Raw genomic sequence first — 22987 nt, forward strand, 5'->3', positions numbered from 1 at the left:
TACTACACTATCTGCTTTTCTTTTTTTTTTTTCCTTTTCCTTTTATGATGTCTCTTTGAGTATCCCAGTACATGCTAGCTTACTCAAAGTGTTATCTGGGGGCAGAGGCTGCAGGCACTGCCCCAGCCTCTGTTCCCTCCCTGAAGCAAAGCATCGCCAGTGACACTCGTTCCAGGGGCTGGGGTAGTCCCTGCGCACTGTGCTATGTGCACAATGACAGCGCACACTCTGTTGCTGGTTCAGATCAGCAGTAACAGCCAGCAACAGAGCGCAATGTCAGAATACCCAGCGGGCAGAGACCAGTGACGCCCCTTGCACTGGAACTAACCACTTTTAGAATCATAGAATGGTAGAGTTGGAAGGGACCTCCTGGGCCATCTGGTCCAACCCCCTGCTCAAAGCAGGATTCGCTAAATCATCCCTGTCAGATGTCTGTCCAGCCTCTGTTTGAAGACTTCAATTGAAGGAGAACTCACCACTTCTCTTGGCAGCTTGTTCCACTCATTGATCACTCTAACTGTAAAAAAGTTTTTTCTAATATCTAATCTGTGTCTCCTCCCATTCAGTTTCATCCCATTGCTTCTAGTCTTTCCTTGTGCAAATGAGAATAAAGTTGATCCTTCTACAATGTGACAGCCCTTTAGATATTTGTAGACAGCTATTAAGTCTCCTCTCAGTCTTCTCTTTTGCAAACTAAACATTCCCAAATCCTGCAACCTTTCCTCATAAGACAGGGTTTGCTGACCCGTCACCATTCTGGTCGCTCTTTTCTGAACTTGCTCCAGTTTGTTGATGTCTTTTTTAAAATGTGGTGCCCAAAACTGGACACTATTCCAGATGAGGTCTGACCAAAGAGGAGTAGAGGGAAATAATGACTTTACTTGTTGCATCCTAAAGTATTTAGGGTATGTGCACATAATGATTATTTGCAGCAGAAATTTCTGCACCATTTCTGCATTTTCTTAGCAGGAAAAATACTGTATAAAATTGGCTCTTTTTTTAAATTTGCGTTTTTGTTGCGGATTTTTCCCCATTCATTAGAAAAGGTGAAATCTGCAGCCAAAACGCTGAAAGAATTGACATGCTGCAGATTCAAAACTGTAAGGATAAAATAAGCAATGTGTTCACGAGACTTCAGAAATCTCATTCACTTTGCTGGCACTAGGAAATCCTTCAGGTTTTCTGACACATCTGTGAAGGAAAAAAAATCATGTACGAAGTGTGACAAAACCGCACAGTTCGGTAATCGGACGAAAGAGCAACGATCAGAATATTCATGCAGTCCCTGAAGTCATCGAAATCTCGGTGCACCGCAAATAGTGATGTAGCATTCTGCCTGGACCTGTACGACTGCTAATCTCCATATTCTGTAAGTGCGCCATTTCCTTAGCACGCCAATATGTAACTGCTAAGTTGTGCATGGTCATATTGCAGCTGTCGTGGCGGCGCTTGAATCTGCTGTTCTGTTGAAAGTGTCACCCGATCAAACAAATGTGAAGCCAACGTTCCCGATGTTCTCTCTCTGCAACTGTTCATGTAGAAGATAAATCAGCAGTTCTACAAGTCGGCTCCTCTATGGAGAACTGAAACCATATTGTGCCATCTCCATCATGCTCAGAATCACAATGCAGCTCGCTGCTCTTCTACCAGGTCACTTGCCGAGACCGCAGAACATGCAAATAAAGATGTCGACAGACGCGAGCATCAATCTTTTCTGACAGCGCAGGAAAAATGAATAGAGGGTTTATGAAATGGCTTCATTATATGCTGTCCCAATATGTTAGTTGTACGTTTATTGTTTGTAGGATTCGGCTTGTGATATATGTTCTGTGCAGGGAAAAGCTGCGGAACTCTTCATCGTTCCATCTGCTCCGTAATTAGAGAGCCCTCTGTCAGAGGCCGTCTACCGTTCCCTGATCGTTAGTTCCTTGTTGGCACAGGCTGGTGGGAACTCTTTGAATGTAACATAAGTTTAATGTGTGTGCAAACAAGAGAAAGCGATCCCAGCGCAGCTCCCCGCGCTCACGCCGAGACCATCTCCTATTTAGCACGGCAGATTTAAAGATCCGTCATCGGATATTAACACCCGTTGTGTCGTTAGCGCTCCTGAACGACACAAAATAATCTGCTCAATAGGTTTTTCTAATTACCTTATTTTTCTAATTACTTTTTTATTCTGTTACACTCAGAATATTTAACATTTCACGTCTCTTCTACTTGTTGCTGTGTAATGCACTTTGTATGACGAGGGTCGTATTGGGGGTGGCAAGAAAAATGTTACCTGCTCTGAGTTTCGTTAAGTGGTTGTCATTTTTATGTCCATTCTATGATTGCCCTTGACTCATTGAAGTGTTTTATTGAAGGCTTCAGATATAACTTAATGGGGTTTTCTGATACTTTAATATTGATGGCCTATCCTTGGGATAGGCCATCCATACCACATCATTGTGGGTGCGACACACAGCACCCCCGGCGATTAGCTGTTCCCGTTGCCGGCAGCGGCCAAGTGTGGTTAGTTGTAGGGAAAAAAAGCACAGCGCCATCATCTGCACTGTGGTCACAGTGGGGTACTGCATATCTACCCCTATTTATTTAAGTATATGCAGTACCCAGCCGCCAGCAACAGGAACAGCTGATCGACGGGGAAGCCGGGTGTCGCATTCCTTACCCATCTGGTATTGATAACGTAAACTAAGGGCAGGTGAAGATGCCCATAGATTCTCTCATCCGAGATAACTGGGCCAACTATGAATATGACACGCTGTTCAAATTCTGATCAGAGTTTGATCTGATTCACTCGGAAGAGGAGAGGATGGAGAACAAAACAAATTCCCTTCTTCATTCTGTCAGTCCATGGAAATCAGACTGCACTCAGATGTCATCCAAGTGCAATCCGAATGAAAAAATTTGACACATGCACAGCCCCATAGAACAGCATTGGTCTGAGTCCGATCCGATGTTTTGTCGTATCGCACTCGGACCAAAAATACGGTCATGTGCACAAGCCCTAAGGACGCGACAACCATTGAAATGCCGCCATTAGGCCAAATTTTCGTAATTTGTAAAATGGACTCTGTATGGTCATGGAATATTCCAGGGCACTTCATTGTTTTATTGTAGTCTCCCAAATGAAAGGTTTCATGTTGCTCAGTACAATTATGGGTTTTCTAGGAATATAGAAATGATTGCAATGTGCAATTCGTATTCCGCACATTTTAGTTGCTTCCTTCTGGAGAAACTAAGGGGAGGAATTACCAGTCCATGCTTCTCAATAATGTGTCCTTGATGTGACTGGTGAAGGTGTAGGATGCTCGTGAGCCGACGAGATAGTCGTTATGTATTAGAGCCTCGTTATATGATGATGTAAATGAAGAATGCATCTTCTATAAAATCTGTGGCTAATATGTCCTGTCCAATGGATAAGATGAAAAGTGACGTCTCTCTCTGTGAGAATATTCTCCTTCACGTTTGGGACCATTTCCTCCAGATTTGCTCATTTCCCACATTTTGAGCTTTTAACCCCATCTTAGCAGGGCAGCGGAGGCTCACAGCGCGTAGATCATGTTCCTTTACATGTTCACATGGCTTCTTCCCCTTCTTCTCTCCCTAGTGGCATTATCTCGAAGAGCAAATAAACTGTGAACTTTCACTTGAACTCATTCCTCCGCATCACCAGTGAATGGAGCTCTTAGGAGAGCCGCGCCGCCCTCCGCACCCATTATGGAAATGCACCGACTTGCAGAACACTCGCATCGTCCCGGTGCTTTCAGCTAAAAGATGCTGAATCTGTAATGAAACTTTTTTTTTTTTAAATGTCAATGAAGCGAAGCTTTTCACTCACTCGTCGTCCGGAGAGTTGACTGATGCTGCGGAATTTTTGCAGTAATTGATGATATTGCTTTAGTTGAGTCTGTTAGTGCAAATAATTATTAATCAATATGCACTCCGCATCGGCTCTGGACGATCATTTCAATGCATGATTTATTCCAAACTTTTCCATTCGGCTACGTTTACAAGGAAGACAATTGGTTAGTGGCCTATGGTACTTTAATTAGCTAAAGAGCAGCATTTCTTTTGCAGGTTTTTACTTGTTACATGTTTTGTTTGTTTTTTTTTAGTATTTTTCTTTGTATTGTTTTTGGTACATATTATACGTTAAAGGTAAACCTCTTCAAGTTCATGTCCAATTTTTCAAAATTGGAATGCGCCTGTCACAAAGGATGATGATTACCTTTTCAGCAAGGCCCATCAGGGTCTGCTAAACCTTTCTAGACTCTGCAGGAACCAGAGCTGTGGTCTGATACCCCAAGAGAGAGGAAGATAATGATGAGAGTCTCGTTGTGAATTAGTCACTTTTTTTCAATCCTGTGACATCCTTTTATATTATTTTTAGTTCGTAAACATTTTAGTGTTAGAATGTTTTATTATTGCACAGCGCATGCAGTTGCAATAATGTCCAATAGAGGGAGGCAAAGAGTCAGAGCATCAGATTTGACTTTTCCTGCACGCAGTTTAGAAAGTGTGGGTCCATACAGTAAATACCTGGAATGTAAAGATTATATCTATGGTAGATGTAAATATATCTATCAATGTGAGCGTGCATGTATACTGTACCATCATGCCCCAGTTTGCTATAGTGTATACAGTAGTAATAAAGTCCAATAAGGGAGGGCAAAAAAGTCAGAGCAGCAAACTGACTTTTCTTGCACACAGTTTAGAAAGTTTTAGTCCATACAAGAAATGCTTGGAATGTAAAGGCTATATCTGTGCTAGATGTATATATCTGTTATTGTAAGCATGCATGTACACTGTGCCTTCATGGCGCATTTAAGCTACAACGCATAAAGTAATAATAAAATCCTATAAGGGTAGGCAAAAATGTCAGAGCAGTAAATTGTCTATTAATCTAAAGGCTGTATTTCTATAATAAATGTACATATCAATCAACTGTAAGCATGCACACACATTGTGCCTTCATGACTAATGTGGCAGAAAGGATTAGTAGCACGAAAAACATTAATGCAACCTTAGACCACATGACCATTTAACAGCTGTTAGGCTATGTTCACACTTTGTGTTTTTGCTACTTTTTATGCAAATGTTGTGCTGCGGTTTACAGTACCAGTAAACTCGTGAGATTTCCGAAATCTCATGCAAACTTTTTTTCCTGACTGAATTGGAAAACTGCTGTTTTTTTAAAAACTGCAGCATGTCGCTTCTTTCATCGTTTTTCCAGCGTTTTTTCACTCATAGAAAGCAGTAAGTGCGTTTTTAGTGAAAAAAAAGCAGGTGCAGCGGTATTTTTGTGATTTTTCCCAAGTTTAAACCATAATGTGTTGATCTTCTCACCAGGTAGGATTAGTCCAGTTCCATTAAATTAATGCTATGTGTAAAGTAAACATTGGCCAACCAAGGTGTGAGATTGAACAATACTTGAATAACTCAAGGGCTGACCAAAGTGTGGAAGTAAACAACGTCCTACAAACTCCATGCTCTGCTAATGTCTTTGGTAAACTATTTATGACCAATTCACCTCCCCCCCCCCACCGCTACCTTTGTAATTGTGTATATTTTCATGAACACACATGAACTTTTTTGTTCAGTATAGTTACTATTTTTTCAACGTAAAAATATTTTCCCACTAAATTATTTGTTCAAATTGCACTTTTTCCCCAAAATGGTGTTATGGTGTCACACATGGCTTGCATTGGTGACCTATTACCTTTCATTGTTCATGCTTCTTTGGTGGAAACAAAGCTGAACTTTGGGATCCTGAAAAACAGAGAAAAGCAATGCAACAAAGCCTTCTTTTTGTAAGCTGCTTCTTTAGTGCCAAGAAAACAGGTTTTTCCTGCAGAAAAAAAACCGCTGCAAAAATTCAACGTGTGAACATAGCCTTATTTAGCAGATTGCAGAAAAGTCAATGCTGCGCAGTACTTGCCATCTGTAACCAGTAATTGAACAGTCTTGGTACGGGGTTAGTCACAAGATACATTACCAACCTCATTAATGCACTACAGTCTTCTAGTCGGCCATCATGCGGCACATCAATACTTTGTACAAACGATGTGACTATCAACAGGCCACACTGAAATGGCCCCCAAAAAAGTGATGTGAAACCAAACACATTTGATAAAAGCCATTTCCAATGGGTTGCAATTAACATACTGTATCATACACAAATAGTTTGAGCTGTGAAAATCCAACTCACACAAGGATGGGCATCTCTGGCATGGATGGGGGTGTGTGTATGATAGATAGATATATATATATATATATATATATATATATACATACATACATATACATACTCACTGTACATATATACATATTTTGTATAGTTGCGTAGATACACGTGGCACTGGGTTTTATGTAAAAACATTATAGTTTATTGCCCATCATAAGCTTTACAGGTCCAAAAGGAAAACATCCTTCCTTCAGTATCAATGGATAACATAAACAATCCTTTTCTTCTGGCAGCAGCACACACTTGTATTCAATGTGTTCACCAAACAAACACCTCTCTATTTGGCTGCAGCACACCCCTTTTTGCAGAGCAGACTAACCAGCAACTTCTGCCTTTCTCCCGTCTCGACATAGTCCACACTGCTGAGCTGACTCAGCTGCAGTTACTAGGCCTGTAAATCCCAGACTGGATCACCGGTCAAACTTTTCCAAGCCAGGTTCTTCTGGTTTTTCCAAAAAACCCAAACCTTGAATCCAGTCACATTAAACCCTCTCAGTAACCAAGTGTTACTGGTACAGCTTACATTAACGACGCACATCTACCATCCAGTTAAGTACCAAGGAATTGATTAGAATCCGGGAACACCTTACCTCCTGTTTTCCTACAATATATTTGTGTGTGGGTATATAAAGGTACACACAGCATAGCACAGGTTAAGAAAAAGTGTGTTGTCTTTAGTAAATTGTAATTTCTGCTTTTTCTCTCATTTCTGTTTCTTCCAGTTCCTTGCCTTATTACCACATTGTACATAGACTTTCTCCCATTACTTAGACTTGTCAGCATATGTGTTTAATCCAGCAGGTATGGGGTATTCCCATCTCCAAGATCCTATCTCAATATTAGGAGTAATTATGATATTAGAAAATACTTTTAAGTAGAAATGTAGTATAGTTCTTCTGTTTTTCTGTCTTTCCTCATGTGCAGGCATTGCATTAGCTTAGGTGTCCATGGTTATGACCAATTTGAACTAACTGCCACTATATGAGTGATCGTAACCATGGATACCTACGCTACTGCAGTGTCCTGCACATGAGGAAGGAGACAGTGAATCAGAAGAACTGTACTACATTTCAATTTGGATGTATTAATTATTAATATAGCACCTACTATATATTGGGATAGGATCTTGGGGCTGGAAATACCCCTTTCAGTTCTGCCGATATTAAATATGTGGAAAGTATTTTCCCTTTACTTCACAGTATTAATGTTCCTGGGGCAGATTCATGGCCATAAGTCTGTAGTAAATACTTCATCCACAACCTTCATTCACTGAATTAACAGTCGTCCATTTCCTCCTGTTTACGACATTAGATTTCTGCAAAATGCGGTATTAATGATGCCACCACTACATTAGCTCAGTGGTTGGGACTGGAAATATGATGTACATGGGAACACACAGGAAGCCTCTAATAAAGAGCAGCATCCTCCCCTTGTAAGTTTAGAACAAAGCCTCGCCGTCTGCAATAATACCGTAACGGAACTTCCACGCCGCCTAATAGCGAATGGAGGTGACCACGGAGGACCCGGCAAACACAGGAAAATCCTCTCCGTTTGTATGCGAGATCAAACAGTTGAAACTTTTGGCAACTTTCCCAGCAAGGCAGCACACTTCCTCCCAGTCTCTTGCCTGCAGTCTTCAGAGTTTGGGATTCAGACTGTCTTGGATCAAAAACATCTGCCTTGTACATACATCCATTACATGGCTGAGACTGAAGGGCAAGGCCGGAGGTAGCATGTTATCCAAATCCCCCGCTTGCCTGCTTTACTGACCTTACCATATTGTCACCATTGCGGGTTCAGTCCGGTAATATCTCCATCATCCGCTGTGACAGTTTATGGCTGCTGTGCTCCACTGCTGCTATAGCCCCGGCTTCCAGGCTTTGCTTTTGGTCCTTTTTGTGCTCTAGGAGCCCAATTCATTATTACTTTTGCACATTTTTTGTCTAATTTTTCGGTTTAGCCTGTTTTTACCAAATTGTTTTTTGTTTTTTTTTTTTAAATTTGCTCACTTTTTCAAATGTTGTGTGTTAGCCTGTATGTATATATGTTCGCTAGTGCAGGCTTGGTTTTTTTTAAAAATTTTTTAAGAAGGCACCTTTTTTTATATTTCAATAAAACATGACTTTTTGTTCCAAAAATAAATACAACAATAACAGAAATAAGAGTATTTTTAATTTTGCACAAAATTAATGAACCACCTGCTCCATTTTGAAGAATTTGGTGGAAAAATCGTTAACAAAAACAGTAAGACAAAAAAAAAATAGTGACTTTAAAAAACGCTAATGGTCTCGATTTATTAAAGATTTATTAAGAGACATTCATCTTTCAAAGGGGTTGCCCAGGCTTAGGGCTCACTCTGTGACTGCAGACTTGTGAATCCTCACAGCGCGCACCGAGCACGCTGTCGGGATTCTCCGATGCCGGGAGTGAGCTGTCATGTGACTGCCTGTATGCGATTTGCATAACTCCTGGTCACATTACGGCTAAATGTGTCTCGTGACGGTCTAGTCATCATGTGATCACGGCAGCAAATCACACACTCTAAAGTCAAGCGCCAGCATTGGAGAATCCTGACAGCACTTACATTAACGATTGACAAGTCTGCATAAAGTCCCCCAAGACTGGATAACCCCTTTATTGGCGTACCTTACAACGGGCTTGCACCTTTGCCAGATTTGTTATTCAGGCCAGGGGAGGACAAGACCCTGTTGCTCCATTGCCGGTGTGGGGCGCTGTAGCAGGTGCTCCTGGGACAGCACATAGTGATCTCTAATAATAAATGTACAACTTTTTTTTTTTTTGCTCAGTGCACAAAAGCGGAAATCAGCCACAAAAGAGTAAATGGTCCATTATCACTTGAGGTTAATACAAGTGCGAGTTTTTTTTTAGAAGTTCTAATAAACTTGTTAAGTGCCAGGGTTTCTTTCTCACTCATAACCCTATTGTTTTCCTCAGTTAGGGGTCACGGCCTTAGTTTCTTGAGTAATGTCCCTGCAAAACTTCTAGCACTCGGATTTTATTCTTTTCGATCGCTGCTTGCGCCTTGCACTTGCCCCGAGTTATCTATTGACTTTCCATCTGTTGTACTTTTGTTCCCACTGGTTTCCATAACTGCCATGTCTGATTTATTTGTGGAGCTTTGGGACTGGATGAAATCCCCTTGGGCCCTACATCTGTCTTCAGGGCCAGCAGCTGGCAAGTCTTGGGATAGGCCATGGGAGATTCATTGTCTAAAACTCGTATTCACCCTCCCTTGTCTGTAATGATTTCATCACTTGGAGGCATGGATAAGACAAGTGATGGGTTAGTATGAGTAACTGGATTTTACAACCACATGGAAATAGACAACGGTATACACACATCCTCTATCCTTATAGTGAAAAATATCTGATTACCAATCAGCTTAATCTTCCCCGTTCTACAAAAGTACATATATATTAAAAACATAAGTCACTGTAAAGTAACTACAGATGTCAGTTTGTGTACAGCAATTAAATCCCATGTACAATTGTTATTTAAGCAAATTCTTTAAAGTAGTCCTTTCCCACTCCTGACTAGTGATGAGCGAATGTGCTCAGATAGCCTGTTATCTAGCAGTGCCTAAGGGTCCTATAGAGCGATAGGTACTCGTGATGAATGAACGTGCTGGGTCAGGTGTTATCTGAGCATGCTTGGGTGCTAGCCAAGTGTCTTTGGCGTGCTCGAATACCATGTCCGAGTCACCACGGTTGCATGTAGCTGCAACACATGCAGGGATTATTATTCTCCCCACAGATTTCTCCTGCGCATCCCCCCCTAATCTGGAACTCTCTATCACAACATAGACTCTCTCCTACCATGGAAACCTTCAAAAAGAACCTGAATACTCACCTCTTCCGACAAGCCTACAACCTATAGTAACCACCGATCCACCAAACCGCTGCACGACCAGCTCTGCCCTCGCCTACTGTATCCTCACCCAGCCCTTGGGGGCAGGGTCCTGTCTCCTCCTGTACTAGTCATAACTTGTATTGCTCAAGATGATTGTACTTGTTTTTATTATGTATACCCCTCCTCACATGTAAAGCGACATGGAATAAATGTCGCTATAATAATAATATTTAATAGTCTGTTGCTGTTCTGAGATTAACTAGCAAAAACCTGCTGAAGGATTCACTTTAAATGTCAATAGTAGTTGTAGACAGGTAATGGTCGTGCATGCTCAGTGATCCTTTACACTGAGGACACAGGGTCAGTGAAGGTCTCAGCTGAACTGGTGGACCCTTAGCCTTTATACACAGCTGTCCTTTGGATAGGTGATAAATGTTGTTTTTGGGACAAGCCTTGTGAATGATACAGTTCTGATCTCTTATTTCTCCCCCTGTGATGGACAGAGCATGGTGTGTGGATGTGTTCACCCTGACAGTCTGTTTGATTAGTGAAGTGGTGACTGGCCACTACCTTCCCACTTGCAGGAATTCCCTTGATATATACAGGGGACATTCCTTTTGTGTCCATGTGCCTGTGACAGGCTAATCAGGAAGAGTGATGGGAGATAATAAAAGAGGGTCCTGGGTGCATTCCTCAGATTTCACTGGCTGTAAAATGATGTTTCTTCTTCAGAAAGGACCACTGAGGGAGGCAGGAAGCCACATCTGGGCCAAGGAGTTAAAAGCCTCTTTAAAAGTGAAGTGACCTCCATTGTGGCTTCCAGACATCCTCCTCACCACAGCAGAGATCACATCAAAAGACCCCCTCCTCCACCCCCCACATTAGTCGCTAATAAGCCAAATGCTTTAAAGCAGATATTATTCCTGTCTGGTTTATATTTGTGGTGATTTATTGCACAGAGATGGTGCGAAATGGACAACAAATCACTAGGACAGAATGTGGAAATGAATTTTATCAACTACACAAATTAATGAACCCTTGGGATCCCGCAACTAACTCTTGGCGTAACTTCTTCCATATTTAACACTGTGCGCGTGACTTTACGGTCTGACACAGTGGATGGTTTGCAATGTCTAAACCGATATTGGTTTATTAACTCTGCTCTCCTCTAGTAGTAAGCACAGCCCCAATTATTATCATATGACATTGCCGCAATGCTTGTGTGCTAATCAAGTGTTTTCGGCGTGCTCGAAAGATATGTTTGAGTCCCCGCAGCTGCATGTCTCGCGGCTGTTCAACAACCACAACACCGCAAATAGAATTCCTCTGTTCTATATTATTATTATTATTATTATTATTATTATTTATTGTTATAGCGCCATTTATTCCATGGCGCTTTACATGTGAGGAGGGGTATACATAAAAACAAGTACAATAATCTTAAACAATACAAGTCATAACTGGTACAGGAGGAGAGAGGACCCTGCCCGCGAGGGCTCACAATCTTCAAGGGATGGGTGGTAATATATCTGTCTTACAAACTTTATTTTGATTCCATGCTAATTGTAAGATATTTATTTGAGAACATTTTGTTTTTATGTTAAAAATGTGATAGGCTAAAAAAACAAACCGCTTTTCTTTGTCTTTTTTGTTTCTTCGTTTTTACTGTTAGGTTATTTTTGTTGTATTTTAGATCTAAATCTAACCATAGAGATACATTATGAACCTGCTGTCTCCATATCTCCTCTGCAGTTTTATTAATCTCCATGACATAATCAGGTCAATTGTTTTTATCGTGACGACATATTCCTCCAAGATTTCCCCCCACCTTCATGATCAGACCTTCTAAGCTGTCACTTCTTTTTTTTTTTTTTCCAAAGACTAAAATTTTGATCCATGCAAAATCACCAGCCGACAGGGGAGCGCGGCTAATTTGTCAACTAGTCGTGTGCGCGGAGAAGCTGCATTGTGTGCATACATTTCATCCCATCATCATCTCGGCAGGAGAACCGTTACTGACCAACCTCCCATGAGAGGCCGATGTCTAAATCGAAGGGATGATTTAAGGACAGCATTACCTATATAGATTTCATCGGGGCTCTCTTCACATCTGAAGATTTTTAGGTTAAGGATCATCTCCCTCAGTCCAGCCTCAGTGGAGTATTATTGAGATTTATGATGTTGCGGAGAGACAACTCCAAGATCTCTTCCACATGGAGCTCATTCATTCCGGGCCGCGCTCCTCACATTTCCACTGTATATATTATGTTTCTGTTACTCGTGTGGCGGTTTTTTGCCTTCAGGTTATTTGAGCAGAACATTGACATTATTTTTGTTAAACATTTTGCCGTTATGTATAAACTGGGGAAACTCGCTAACCGCAATGCTGTAAATTTGTTGAAATTTTATGTTTGTTTTTTTTTTTTCTACTATTCTATCCACCTTTATATAAATGTTACTTATATTTTTACTGTAGCGCAGATTATAAAACTTGTTTGGAATGTAGATTTTATATACAGCGATTGTAAATGGATCAATATGAGAAATAGATTGAGATTTATCAAAACTGGTACAAGGGAAAAGTGTAAATCCCAACCACTTGGTTCAGAATATTGTGTCGATTTTCCTACCTGTTATGTAAAAACTAGATGGAGGGCTGTTGCATGGGGAGGGCAGTAATGTCGCGATGGGGGCAGGCTTTGCAGCGTTGAGAATCTCCCCCCCCCCCCCCCATGTGCTAACTCACCTATCCACTCTCTTTCCCCATGTGCTGACTTCTCCCGTCTGTGCTCTCTTCTTTGACCTTTCTACCCCATATGCTATCCCCTTTGTCACGTTTCTGCGGTAATTTGGATAGCCGTCCTTTTCTTTGATGGTATATTCTTGTGTATTTTTTTATGTTGGTGTTATTTGCTTTTTAATGGGGTTTCCCACGAACGAAAGTTAATTTTAAAAATTGTCTCACCGTGTACAGGACATACCACAGCTCCTGGGCAGGGGAGGAAGCAAAAGACAATACTGACATTACAGCAGGAGATCGCAGAGGATTCATTTTGTGAGGTAAAATATTTTTTAAAAACAGTCAGTGAAATATTTTACCTCACAAAATGAATCCTGTGTGATCCCCTGCTGTAATGTCAGTATTTTCTTTTGCTTCCTCACCTGCTCAGGAGATGTGGTATGCTCCGTACACTGTCAGACATTCCATTTTTAAACTGAACTTTGGTTCATGGGAAAACCCCTTAAATGTGACCGGCTTCCTCTGCCTGTAGACACGTCGCGCATCTGCTGCCGGGATCAGCCGAATGATTCACTGCACCTGCGTGGAATTCACGCAGGCGCAGTAAATCAGACCGCCGCCTTCTTTGTGCAGACAGATAGCGGCGGTCACATTAAAACTGCATGCTCTCCTCCTGTATAAAGATGGCGACGGTCAGTGAATCATTTGGCTGATCCCGGCGGCGAGTTCGCTGGTGGTACCGCACAAGAGGCTGCGAGTGGGTGTGAGTGTGTGTGGTGCGACGGTGTTCCACTGGTGGTACCGTACAATTGGTTGGTACCAGCAGCAGTTTCCATATTGAGACACCCATCGCTTGGGTGTCCCAATATGGCAGTCGGTGAACTTCCTCCGCTTGGAATTCTGGGATATGGTGACATCTGGACAGAACAGGAAATGAAAACACTACAAGGCAATTATATAAATAGACACAAGATAATGTGCTGATGTTATGAGTTGTGCAAAATGAATCTGCTCATTCACCTGTCAGCCGTAACGACCCTTTCTTCACCCCGCAAGACAGCATGCTTAAAGGAAACCTGTCACCCCCCAGGGCGTTTTTAACTGAAAGAGCCACCTTCAGCAGCACTAAGGCTGCATTCTGTGAAGGTGGCTCTTCTGTTTCTGATCCCCAGTAACGCCAAAATATAGACTTTTATAAATCGTTCCTCATACCTGCATTCTGTCGCAGAGGTATGGAGTGTCGCCGCCTCCCAGCTGTCCGTCAACCCCCCTCTTCAGCATCCCTGCACCGCCTCCTTCTTCTATCTTTGCCGCTGTTACATGTTGTTGGGCGCCTGCGCTGTGACAACAGTTCTCGGGCATGCGCAGTGCGCGCTGCTCAGGAGCAGAAATCAGGCTATCACGCCTGCGTGTTTCTGAGTCCCCAGATCCCACCCCGCAGTGTGTTAAAACACCCAGGGGGGTGACAGGTTCCCTTTAATTTGGGTGTGCGCACATGAGTTCTGAATGGGGAGGAGTGCAGGAACTAACCATCTGGCATTAAAATTCAGCATTTCTGGTTGTTCTCACCCCTAACATGAATTGTCAAGCTATCAGTGGGGTAATATACAGGGTTTTTTTCAACTGGTTTATTGCGATGTGCTTGTAAAAACAAGCAACTTCGCAATTTAGCTGTTATTAAATGTCTACTTCGTCACAGGCCACCGATGCAGGACATAAGTGGTAGCCGGTTTCTTAGACTAGCAGATTTAAGCGCTGATCTGAAGTTGCTAAGATCTCTGGATCCGGCCATCTTCGGTCCCCCTGCACTCATCCGATGCTGCTGACGCAATCTTGCAATTCTCACACTGGCCACTGGGACTTTTTTTTAGACTCCTATTTACTGTCCTTTCAGGAAAGGTTTCCGTCAGGCTCCTTATCATTAGAGGCAGGATTACAATGCCTAGTATTACCTCTATAGATCTAAATAATATACAAGTGTGGTTTCCTGAAAAATAAGAATTTAGGCCCACAATTCATCAAGACTGATCTTAATGAGGGGCGTATTGGAGTCAGACATAATCGATTTGATGAATCGGGGCCATGGAGTCTTAAAAAAAAAAAAAGCCTCTTCTGCAAGTTTGTGAAATTTGCAAGATTTTTTTATTTCTTTATTTTTAATACAGATTGTAAAAAAAAAAAAGGCCAAAAACGTTTAACATACGTTCATATAACACAGAGATCTGGTTGTCTGACCAAGGGGTGTCCAATTTTGTGAGGTCATAAGGGTGTTCTCATTCCTACAAGCTTCCTGTGGTCAACTAAATCCCGCTGATGTGACCATATACAGTACAGACCAAAAGTTTGGACACACCTCATTCAAAGAGTTTTCTTTATTTTCATGACTTTCAAAATTGTAGATTCGCTCTGAAGGCATCAAAACTATGAATTTAACACATGTGGAATTATTCAATTAACAAAAAAGTGTGAAACAACTGAAAATATGTCTTATATTCTAGGTTCTTCAAAGTAGCCACCTTTTACTTTGATTACTGCTTTGCACACTCTTGGCATTCTCTTGATGAGCTTCAAGCGGTAGTCACCGGAAATGGTCTTCCAACAGTCTTGAAGGAGTTCCCAGAGATGCTTAGCACTTGTTGGCCCTTTTGCCTTCACTCTGCGGTACAACTCACCCCAAACCATCTCGATTGGGTTCAGGTCTGGTGACTGGAGGCCAGGTCATTGGCGTAGCACCCCATCACTCTCCTTCTTGGTCAAATAGCCCTTACACAGCCTGGAGGTGTGTTTTGGGGTCATTGTCCTGTTGAAAAATAAATGATGGTCCAGGGAAACACAAACCGGATGGAATAGCATGCCGCTGCAAGATGCTGTGGTAGCCATGCTGGTTCAGTATGCCTTCAGTTTTGAATAAATCCCCTACAGTGTCACCAGCAAAGCACCATCACACCTCCTCCTACATGCTTCACGGTGGGAACCAGGCATGTAGAGTCCATCGTTCACCTTTTCTGCGTCGCACAAAGACACGGTGGTTTGAACCAAAGATCTCAAATTTGGACTCATCAGACCAAACCACAGATTTCCACTGGTCTAATGTCCATTCCTTGTGTTCTTTACCCCAAACAAGTCTCTTCTGCTTGTTGCCTGTCCTTAGCAGTGGTTTCCTAGCAGCTATGTTACCATGAAGGCCTTCTGCACAAAGTGTCCTCTTAACAGTTGTTGTAGAGATGTGTCTGCTGCTAGAACTCTGTGTGGCATTGACCTGGTCTCTAATCTGAGCTGCTGTTAACCTGCGATTTCTGAGGCTGGTGACTCGGATGAACTTATCCTCCGCAGCAGAGGTGACTCTTGGTCTTCCTTTCCTGGGGCGGTCCTCATGTGAGCCAGTTTCTTTGTAGCGCCTGATGGTTTTTTGCCACTGCACTTGGGGACACTTTCAAAGTTTTCCCAATTTCACGGACTGACTGACCTTCATTTCTTAAAGTAATGATGGCCACTCGTTTTTCTTTACTTAGCTGCTCTTTTCTTGCCATAATACAAATTCTAACAGTCTATTCAGTAGGACTATCAGCTGTGTATCCACCAGACTTCTGCACAACACAAATGATGGTCCCAACCCCATTTATAAGGCAAGAAATCCCACTTATTAAACCTGACAGGGCACACCTGTAAAGTGAAAACCATTTCCGGTGACTACCTCTTGAAGCTCATCAAGAGAATGCCAAGAGTATGCAAAGCAGTAATCAAAGCAAAAGGTGGCTACTTTGAAGAACCTAGAATATAAGACATATTTTCAGTTGTTTCACACTTTTTTGTTAATTATATAATTCCACATGTGTTAATTCATAGTTCTGATGCCTTCAGAGTGAATCTACCATTTTGATAGTCATGAAAATAAAGAAAACTCTTTGAATGAGAGGGTGGGTCCAAACTTTTGGTCTGTACTGTACGTATTCTCCTATCCTCCCTTCTTTTTAGTTACCGTAGTTTATTTTTTTTAATTGGTGTAAAAGAAATGTTAATCCAGTGGTGCATAAATGTCATTATTTTGTAAGGTCGCTTAGTTGAGAACCTTCACTTGCCGGCCGTCATATATTCTTCTTTATCATTGACGCCGCCGGTGTGGTTCTTCTACAGTGAGCTTCTCTCCTCTTCCATACACATATGAAGAAACATTGCGACAGCTGCTTTGCTTGCTATATATGTCAGCCGTTACTACAGCAAACCTCCAAATAATGCAGGAAAAATACAAGTTACTTGTGTAACCCATCTCAGGTCACAGGCGCAGCGCAAGATCGGTAATGAGCACTGGGAAAGTCGCTGACGGGGAGAGGCCCCCATTAAGTCTTCTAGGTGTGTTACCTTCTAATGAATGTGTACGTACGAGCAGCAGTGCCAGACCAGACTCATTTCCAGGATGCGCGAGTCATTTAGTGCTCGCTCTTTGTAATAAAGCGTGTGTACTGGAAACATTGATTCCCAGGGCCATCAATGAGCCTCTTCACGGGGTGGGGGGCGTGTACTCTTTTTGCACCGTATGTTAGCAAACAGTCCCTCTCAGTGCAAAAAAAGACATTTTGATCCTTTTGCATTTCGCAAATGCGCGATCAATTTCAGATTGATCAATTCTTTTTAATACCGTAACCACTAATGATAAGTTCACCAGTTGAATTTCTTTCATGCATCATTAATCTCGTGTAGACCCGGCAGATAATACAAATTCCTTAAGACCAATTTGTTTAATTGGTTTTCCGATGCCATTGAGGTTCAGGGGAGGTTGGGGGGGGGGGTCACTTTTCTTCTTGGTCGTCTTTCTTTTTTTTTTTAAGTTGTTTTTAACCCATCCGTTAATCACAATGATTGTTCTACCGCTCAGACTGCTGAGTGAAATCTTATTATTTTGTACGCCTGCCACGCAATGAATTCCATATGCATATCAACCAGTTTTATTAATGAGCCTGGATATTAGGATTGTCTGATTGTCTCCATTTTTTTTTTTTTTTTATTAAGACATACATACAACAATACAATAGAAAGTTTTAAATGTTTCCACATCTAAATTTATTTTTTAGAAATATCTGAATATCCTCTTCCACAGGAAAGCCCGTTCCATAATGTCAGCTTGAATTATTAATCAGATTTTTTTTTTCTAAAAATATATTTAGGTGGAATAAAGATAAGCATATGCCTTAATCACATCCTTATCCTTATAAATTATAGAACGCTGACATTTTCTACAGCCCCTGTGAATAAAGGATTATTAAATTACCAAGGCTGTAGGATTCTGCGAACACCAGAATCCGAGCCATGGAATTGACCCTATAAGGTTTTACTGTCAGAGCCTCGAAATTGTCGAAACTTATTAATTCTTAATTTATAAAAGTAATAAATTTATGAAATTATTATTTTTACTTTGGTAAACAGCAGAAAAATGTGTATATTGGGCTCAATGAATAAAAAAAGCCCGAATCGCTGGAGCCCCATGGCAGATGTTATAAAAGAAATATGTGAAATAGTTAGCGGCCCAGCGGGAATAAAATAAGAGCAAAAATTGGCCACTTTTGACCTGGTGACTAGTTCTTTTTAAGGGCAGAGAATCTTCATAAAAAAAGAAAGCCCTAATGAGTATCATTTTCGGTTAATGGGGTTCTTCAAAAATAGAAAAAATATATCAATAGCTAAAGGAAATGTCATTATAAATACATTTCTAAGTATGTTTTGTTAGCAAATTACAATAGTTTTGCTTGGAGAGTCGATCAATAATGAATTAAAATGGCCGGCATCCTGATACACTGTCATAAATTGTCCTAGAATGTTAGGACAGATGCCTGTGAGCATGCACAGTAGGATGCTTCTTTGCTGTGACCTGGAGATACATATATTGTAGTTCAGAAAGACAGGGCACACAGCAAATGGCCTCTTCTTATCTCTGGACCCCAGGTATCTCCAGTATTAGGTCAAATACACAGAGTGGACAGCAGTCTGAGCAGCATCTTCTTATCTCAGGACCCCTGGTATCTTTAGTATTAGATCAGATAGGGTGGGCAACAGTGTGAGCAGCTTTTCTTTAAGCCCTCGTTACACACGGCGAAATCGCTAGCGATATCGCTGAAGCGACGATTTTGTGACGCTACAGCGACATCGCTAGCGATCTCGCTGAGTGTGACACGCGGAAACGACCGGCTCCCTGCTGCGATGTCGCTGATCGTGCGCGAAAGTTCAAGATCATTTTTTGATCGCTGGCGTCACGCTGACCAGCATGCATCACTGTGTTTGACGCCCCTTATCAACGACGAGCGACCTCGTTGGCGACTCCGAACTCATATAGATAGCGCTGAAGGACGCCTATTCAAAGTCTGAATCGCTATTATAGACAGTGCGTGACACAGTACCAACGATCGCCGTGGTCATTGGTGACATCGCTGATCACTGATGCGTCGTTATGAAGATCGGCCTGTATGACTGCTTACTAGCGATGCACAAACGATCTTAGCCAGATCGTATCGTTGTCGGAATCGTTGGTGCGTCGCTACGTATAACGGTACCCTTACTCAGAACTCCTGGTATCACCAGTATTAGATCATATAGACATGGTGGACAGCAGTATGAACAGCCTCTTGTTATCTCTGGACCTCTGGTATCTCCATTATTAGTTCAGATAGACAGGGTGGGCAGCAGTGTGAGCAGCCTTTTCTTAACTCGTCACCCCTGGTGTCTCCAGTATTAGATCTTATAGACATGGTGAACAGCAGTATGAACAGCTTCTTGTTATCTCTGGACCTCTGGTATCTCCAGTATTAGATCAGATAGACAGGGTGGGCAGCAGTGTGAGCAGCCTTTAAACTCTGCACCCCTGGTTTCTCCACTAATAGATCCTATAGACAGGGTGGACAGCAGAGTGAGTGGCGTCTTCTTACCTCAGCACTCCTGCTATCTCTAGTAGTATTAGTGGAGCGCATGTTCCTACATATGAAGGAGGGAAGATCTTCCTACTACACATTCTCACAGGCACCTGTCCTTTCATCCTAGGATGGGTTTCTCTCCGTGACACATGGCGGCTGACGTTTTTATTCTAAAGTGATTACATCCATAGCCACAAAAAAAAATGTGATTTGCTAATTAAATGAATTTAGGAATTTATTTATAATGACATTTCCTTTAGTTACTGTATATACTCGTGTATAAGCCGAGTTTTTCAGCTCCTTTTTTGGGCTGAAAAAGACCCCCCTCGGCTTATGCACAAGTCACGGTCACTTACACTTGCCACTTACCTGTTCAGCAATGCAGGGTGGAGGTCCCCAGCGTCTCCGGAACATGTCCGCTGCTCCCCTGCAGCCTCTGTCAGTGTCCCATTGGCTGCTGACCGGGTCAGCGATCGGCGCTGGCAGCAGGACAAGTGCCGGGGTCCTGAGCAGGCGGGGACACCGGCGCGTTATGGGGGCCTGGTGCCAGTTTCGCTGCTAGCTCAGGCCCCCGGCACTTGCAATATTTACCTGTCCTCGTTCCATCGCCGCGCTCTGTCTTCCGGGTCCTCTGACTGTGACGTTCAGGGCAGAGGGTGCAATGATGTAGTTAGTGTGCGCCCTCTGCCTGAATAGTCACAGCAGAGAGCCGGCGATGCATAGGAGCGCAGCGGTCAGCGACGGAGGTATGTCATTTTTTTTTTTTTTAAGTTGCGGCAGCATGATAGGATTTAATCCTATTACTTGAGCAATATATGAGCATGTTTTGGGGCCATCATTAACTACTGTGCAGCATTATATGAAGGATGTTTTATTATGGAGCATGTTATGGGGCCACCATTAACTACTGTGCGGCATTATATGGGGGCATATTTTATTATGGAGCATGTTATGGGGCCACCATTAACCTTTGTGCAGCATTATATGGGGCATATTTTTGTATGGAGCATCTTATGGGGCCCATCATGAACTTTATGCAGCATTATATGGGCCCTACTGATGTCTCAATTGATTTTACTTTTATTCGTATCTATTTTTATTTTTGAAATTTACCAGTAGCTGCTGCATTTCCGACCCTAGGCTTATACTGGAGTCAATAAGTTTTCCCAGTTTTTTGTGGCAAAATTAGGGCCTCGGCTTATACTTGGGTTGGCTTATACTTGAGTGTATACAATATTTAGTTTTTATTTTTTTCTTTTCCCAGCGATCCCTAAAATTTCACATTATTCGTTCTCTGTTCCCTGTTGGAAACTTTTAGCCAGACTTTCTGGATTATCAGTTGTCATAGCTAACAGAATTATGCCTATTATGGGCTTTTATCTAAATCCATAGCTTTGCTCTTTAGGATCATCTGCAGTAGTCCGCAATGAACAGTTCACTTTTACAACAGTATTTCTAGTAGTTTTCATCAGTAGCTGCCATGTGGATTTTCCTGCCTTTCCCTCATGTATTTGGGAAAGTATTACATGACTGATTACTTAGGCTTTGCAATAAATCCTAGAAGGACATCACCTGAGCAGAAGACAAATGGCGCCAGGATAGTGCCCTGGTAAGTGCGTATCATTGTAGTGACAGAGCTGTATGAATCATGACTTTGTGATCCCAGGCACTTACCAGAGGTCAAAGATAAAACCCCTGACATGTTTTATTTGGTGCTGCAGAGCTATTGTCAGCAATCTTCCACACCATTGACTCCTTGTTTCGGAGACTTTCCAATAGATTTCTTTCTTTCACTGGGATTTACTTTAACGCTTCCTAGAATTGAAAGCTTAACTCTGATGTGACCAGTATTATATCGGGGAAAACGAGCATTTTTTTTTTTTAAGTAATGGTTGTGGCTGACGTCTGCAGGGAAGACATTACTAGTTATTCCCTACATATCTGTATATTCACAAAACAGCTTAGAAGAAATCACCTAGAAGCAGTGATTGGTGTCATACTTGGAATACAGTGATGTCACTATTATATCATAGATTTAAGCAGCTAAAAATGAAATGTAGAGTTAAAAGATTCTCATGCGAGGAGCCAACACTTAAGGCCCCCGTCACACATAACAATGCAACAGCGATCCCGACAACGATACGACCTTGTCAGGATTGCTGGTGCCTCGCTACATGATCGCTGGTGAGCTGCCAAACAGGCAGATTTCACCAGCGATCAGGACCAGCGAGGACGCTGGTATCCAAGGTAAATATCGGGTAACTAAGCAAGCGCATCGCTTAGTTACCCGCTGTGTACCTTGGATACCTGCGTGCTTGCGTTGGACTCTGGTATCCAAGGTAAATATCAGGTAACGAAGCGCGCGCGGCACTTAGTTACCCGCTGTGTACCTTGGATACCAGCTCCCAGCGCGAGCACGCAGGTATCCAAGGTACACAGCAGATAACTAAGCGACGCACGCTTAGTTACCCAATGTTTACCCTGGATACCAGCTCCCAGCGTCTGCTTACTGCGCTGGGAGCTCGCTGATCATTGCTCTCCCACTGCCACAGGCAGCGATGCGCGCTGGCCAGCGGGAGACCAACGATCAAAAAACGGCCCAGGACATTCTTGCTTGATCAGCGATACCCGGGGGGGGAGGGGGGGGTTGCCGTCGCTGATGCGTGTCACACACAGCGATATCGCTGGCGCGTCACAAAATTAGTGATCTCGCTGTGTGTGACGAGGCCTTTAGATTGAGTTTTGTGTTTAGCTACAAGGAAGAGAAGGGTTCATGTTGTTTAAGAGGATTAAGCCAATTGACCGCTATATAGATGGATTTGTCATTAAAGAAGCACTCCTCCTCCTCCCACCAAAATTATTATCCTTTTTATATATTGCAGTCATCATATTTTACAGCACTGTGTACTTACAATTGCTCATTTTGCCTTTCTAGCCAACTAATTCTTCTCTTTTCCATTTATGATATATCACGTGACTAAACACAGACTAGCTGAATCCTTCTAAGTTCTATGTAGAAACAGGAAGTTTCCGTGCATGAGTTATCACTGGAAAAATCCCTGGCAGAGAGAGGAGCAGAGCAGTTGGGTCAGGAGTAGAACAGGGGGATGACTCATGCAGGGAAAAGAGACTTCCTGTTTCCACATCAAGCAGAGAAAAGAGAAAATTTAACTAGGTAGAAAGGCAAAATTATCAATTGTAAGTACACAGTGCAGTATAATATGATGACTG

General features: G+C 42.3%; 1 protein-coding gene across 17 annotated transcripts in view; it reads left to right on the forward strand.

The window, feature by feature from the left end:
- PARD3 (par-3 family cell polarity regulator) overlaps positions 1-22987 on the forward strand; it is a 656180-nt gene that overhangs the window by 564686 nt on the left and 68507 nt on the right. The window contains exon 26 of one of the 17 annotated variants that reach the window (XM_073581675.1): positions 11998-12487. The exons of the other annotated variants lie outside the window; for them this stretch is intronic. Coding sequence (XP_073437776.1) covers positions 11998-12010 — 13 coding nt within the window. The 3' untranslated portion in view covers positions 12011-12487. Of the gene's footprint in view, positions 1-11997; positions 12488-22987 lie in introns of those variants that run through there. 17 annotated transcript variants of the gene reach the window in all.

Source organism: Dendrobates tinctorius, unplaced genomic scaffold (genome assembly GCF_039654945.1).
Source record: "Dendrobates tinctorius isolate UK_male_01 unplaced genomic scaffold, ASM3965494v1 ptg000070l, whole genome shotgun sequence".
Taxonomy (NCBI): Eukaryota; Metazoa; Chordata; class Amphibia; order Anura; family Dendrobatidae; genus Dendrobates; species Dendrobates tinctorius.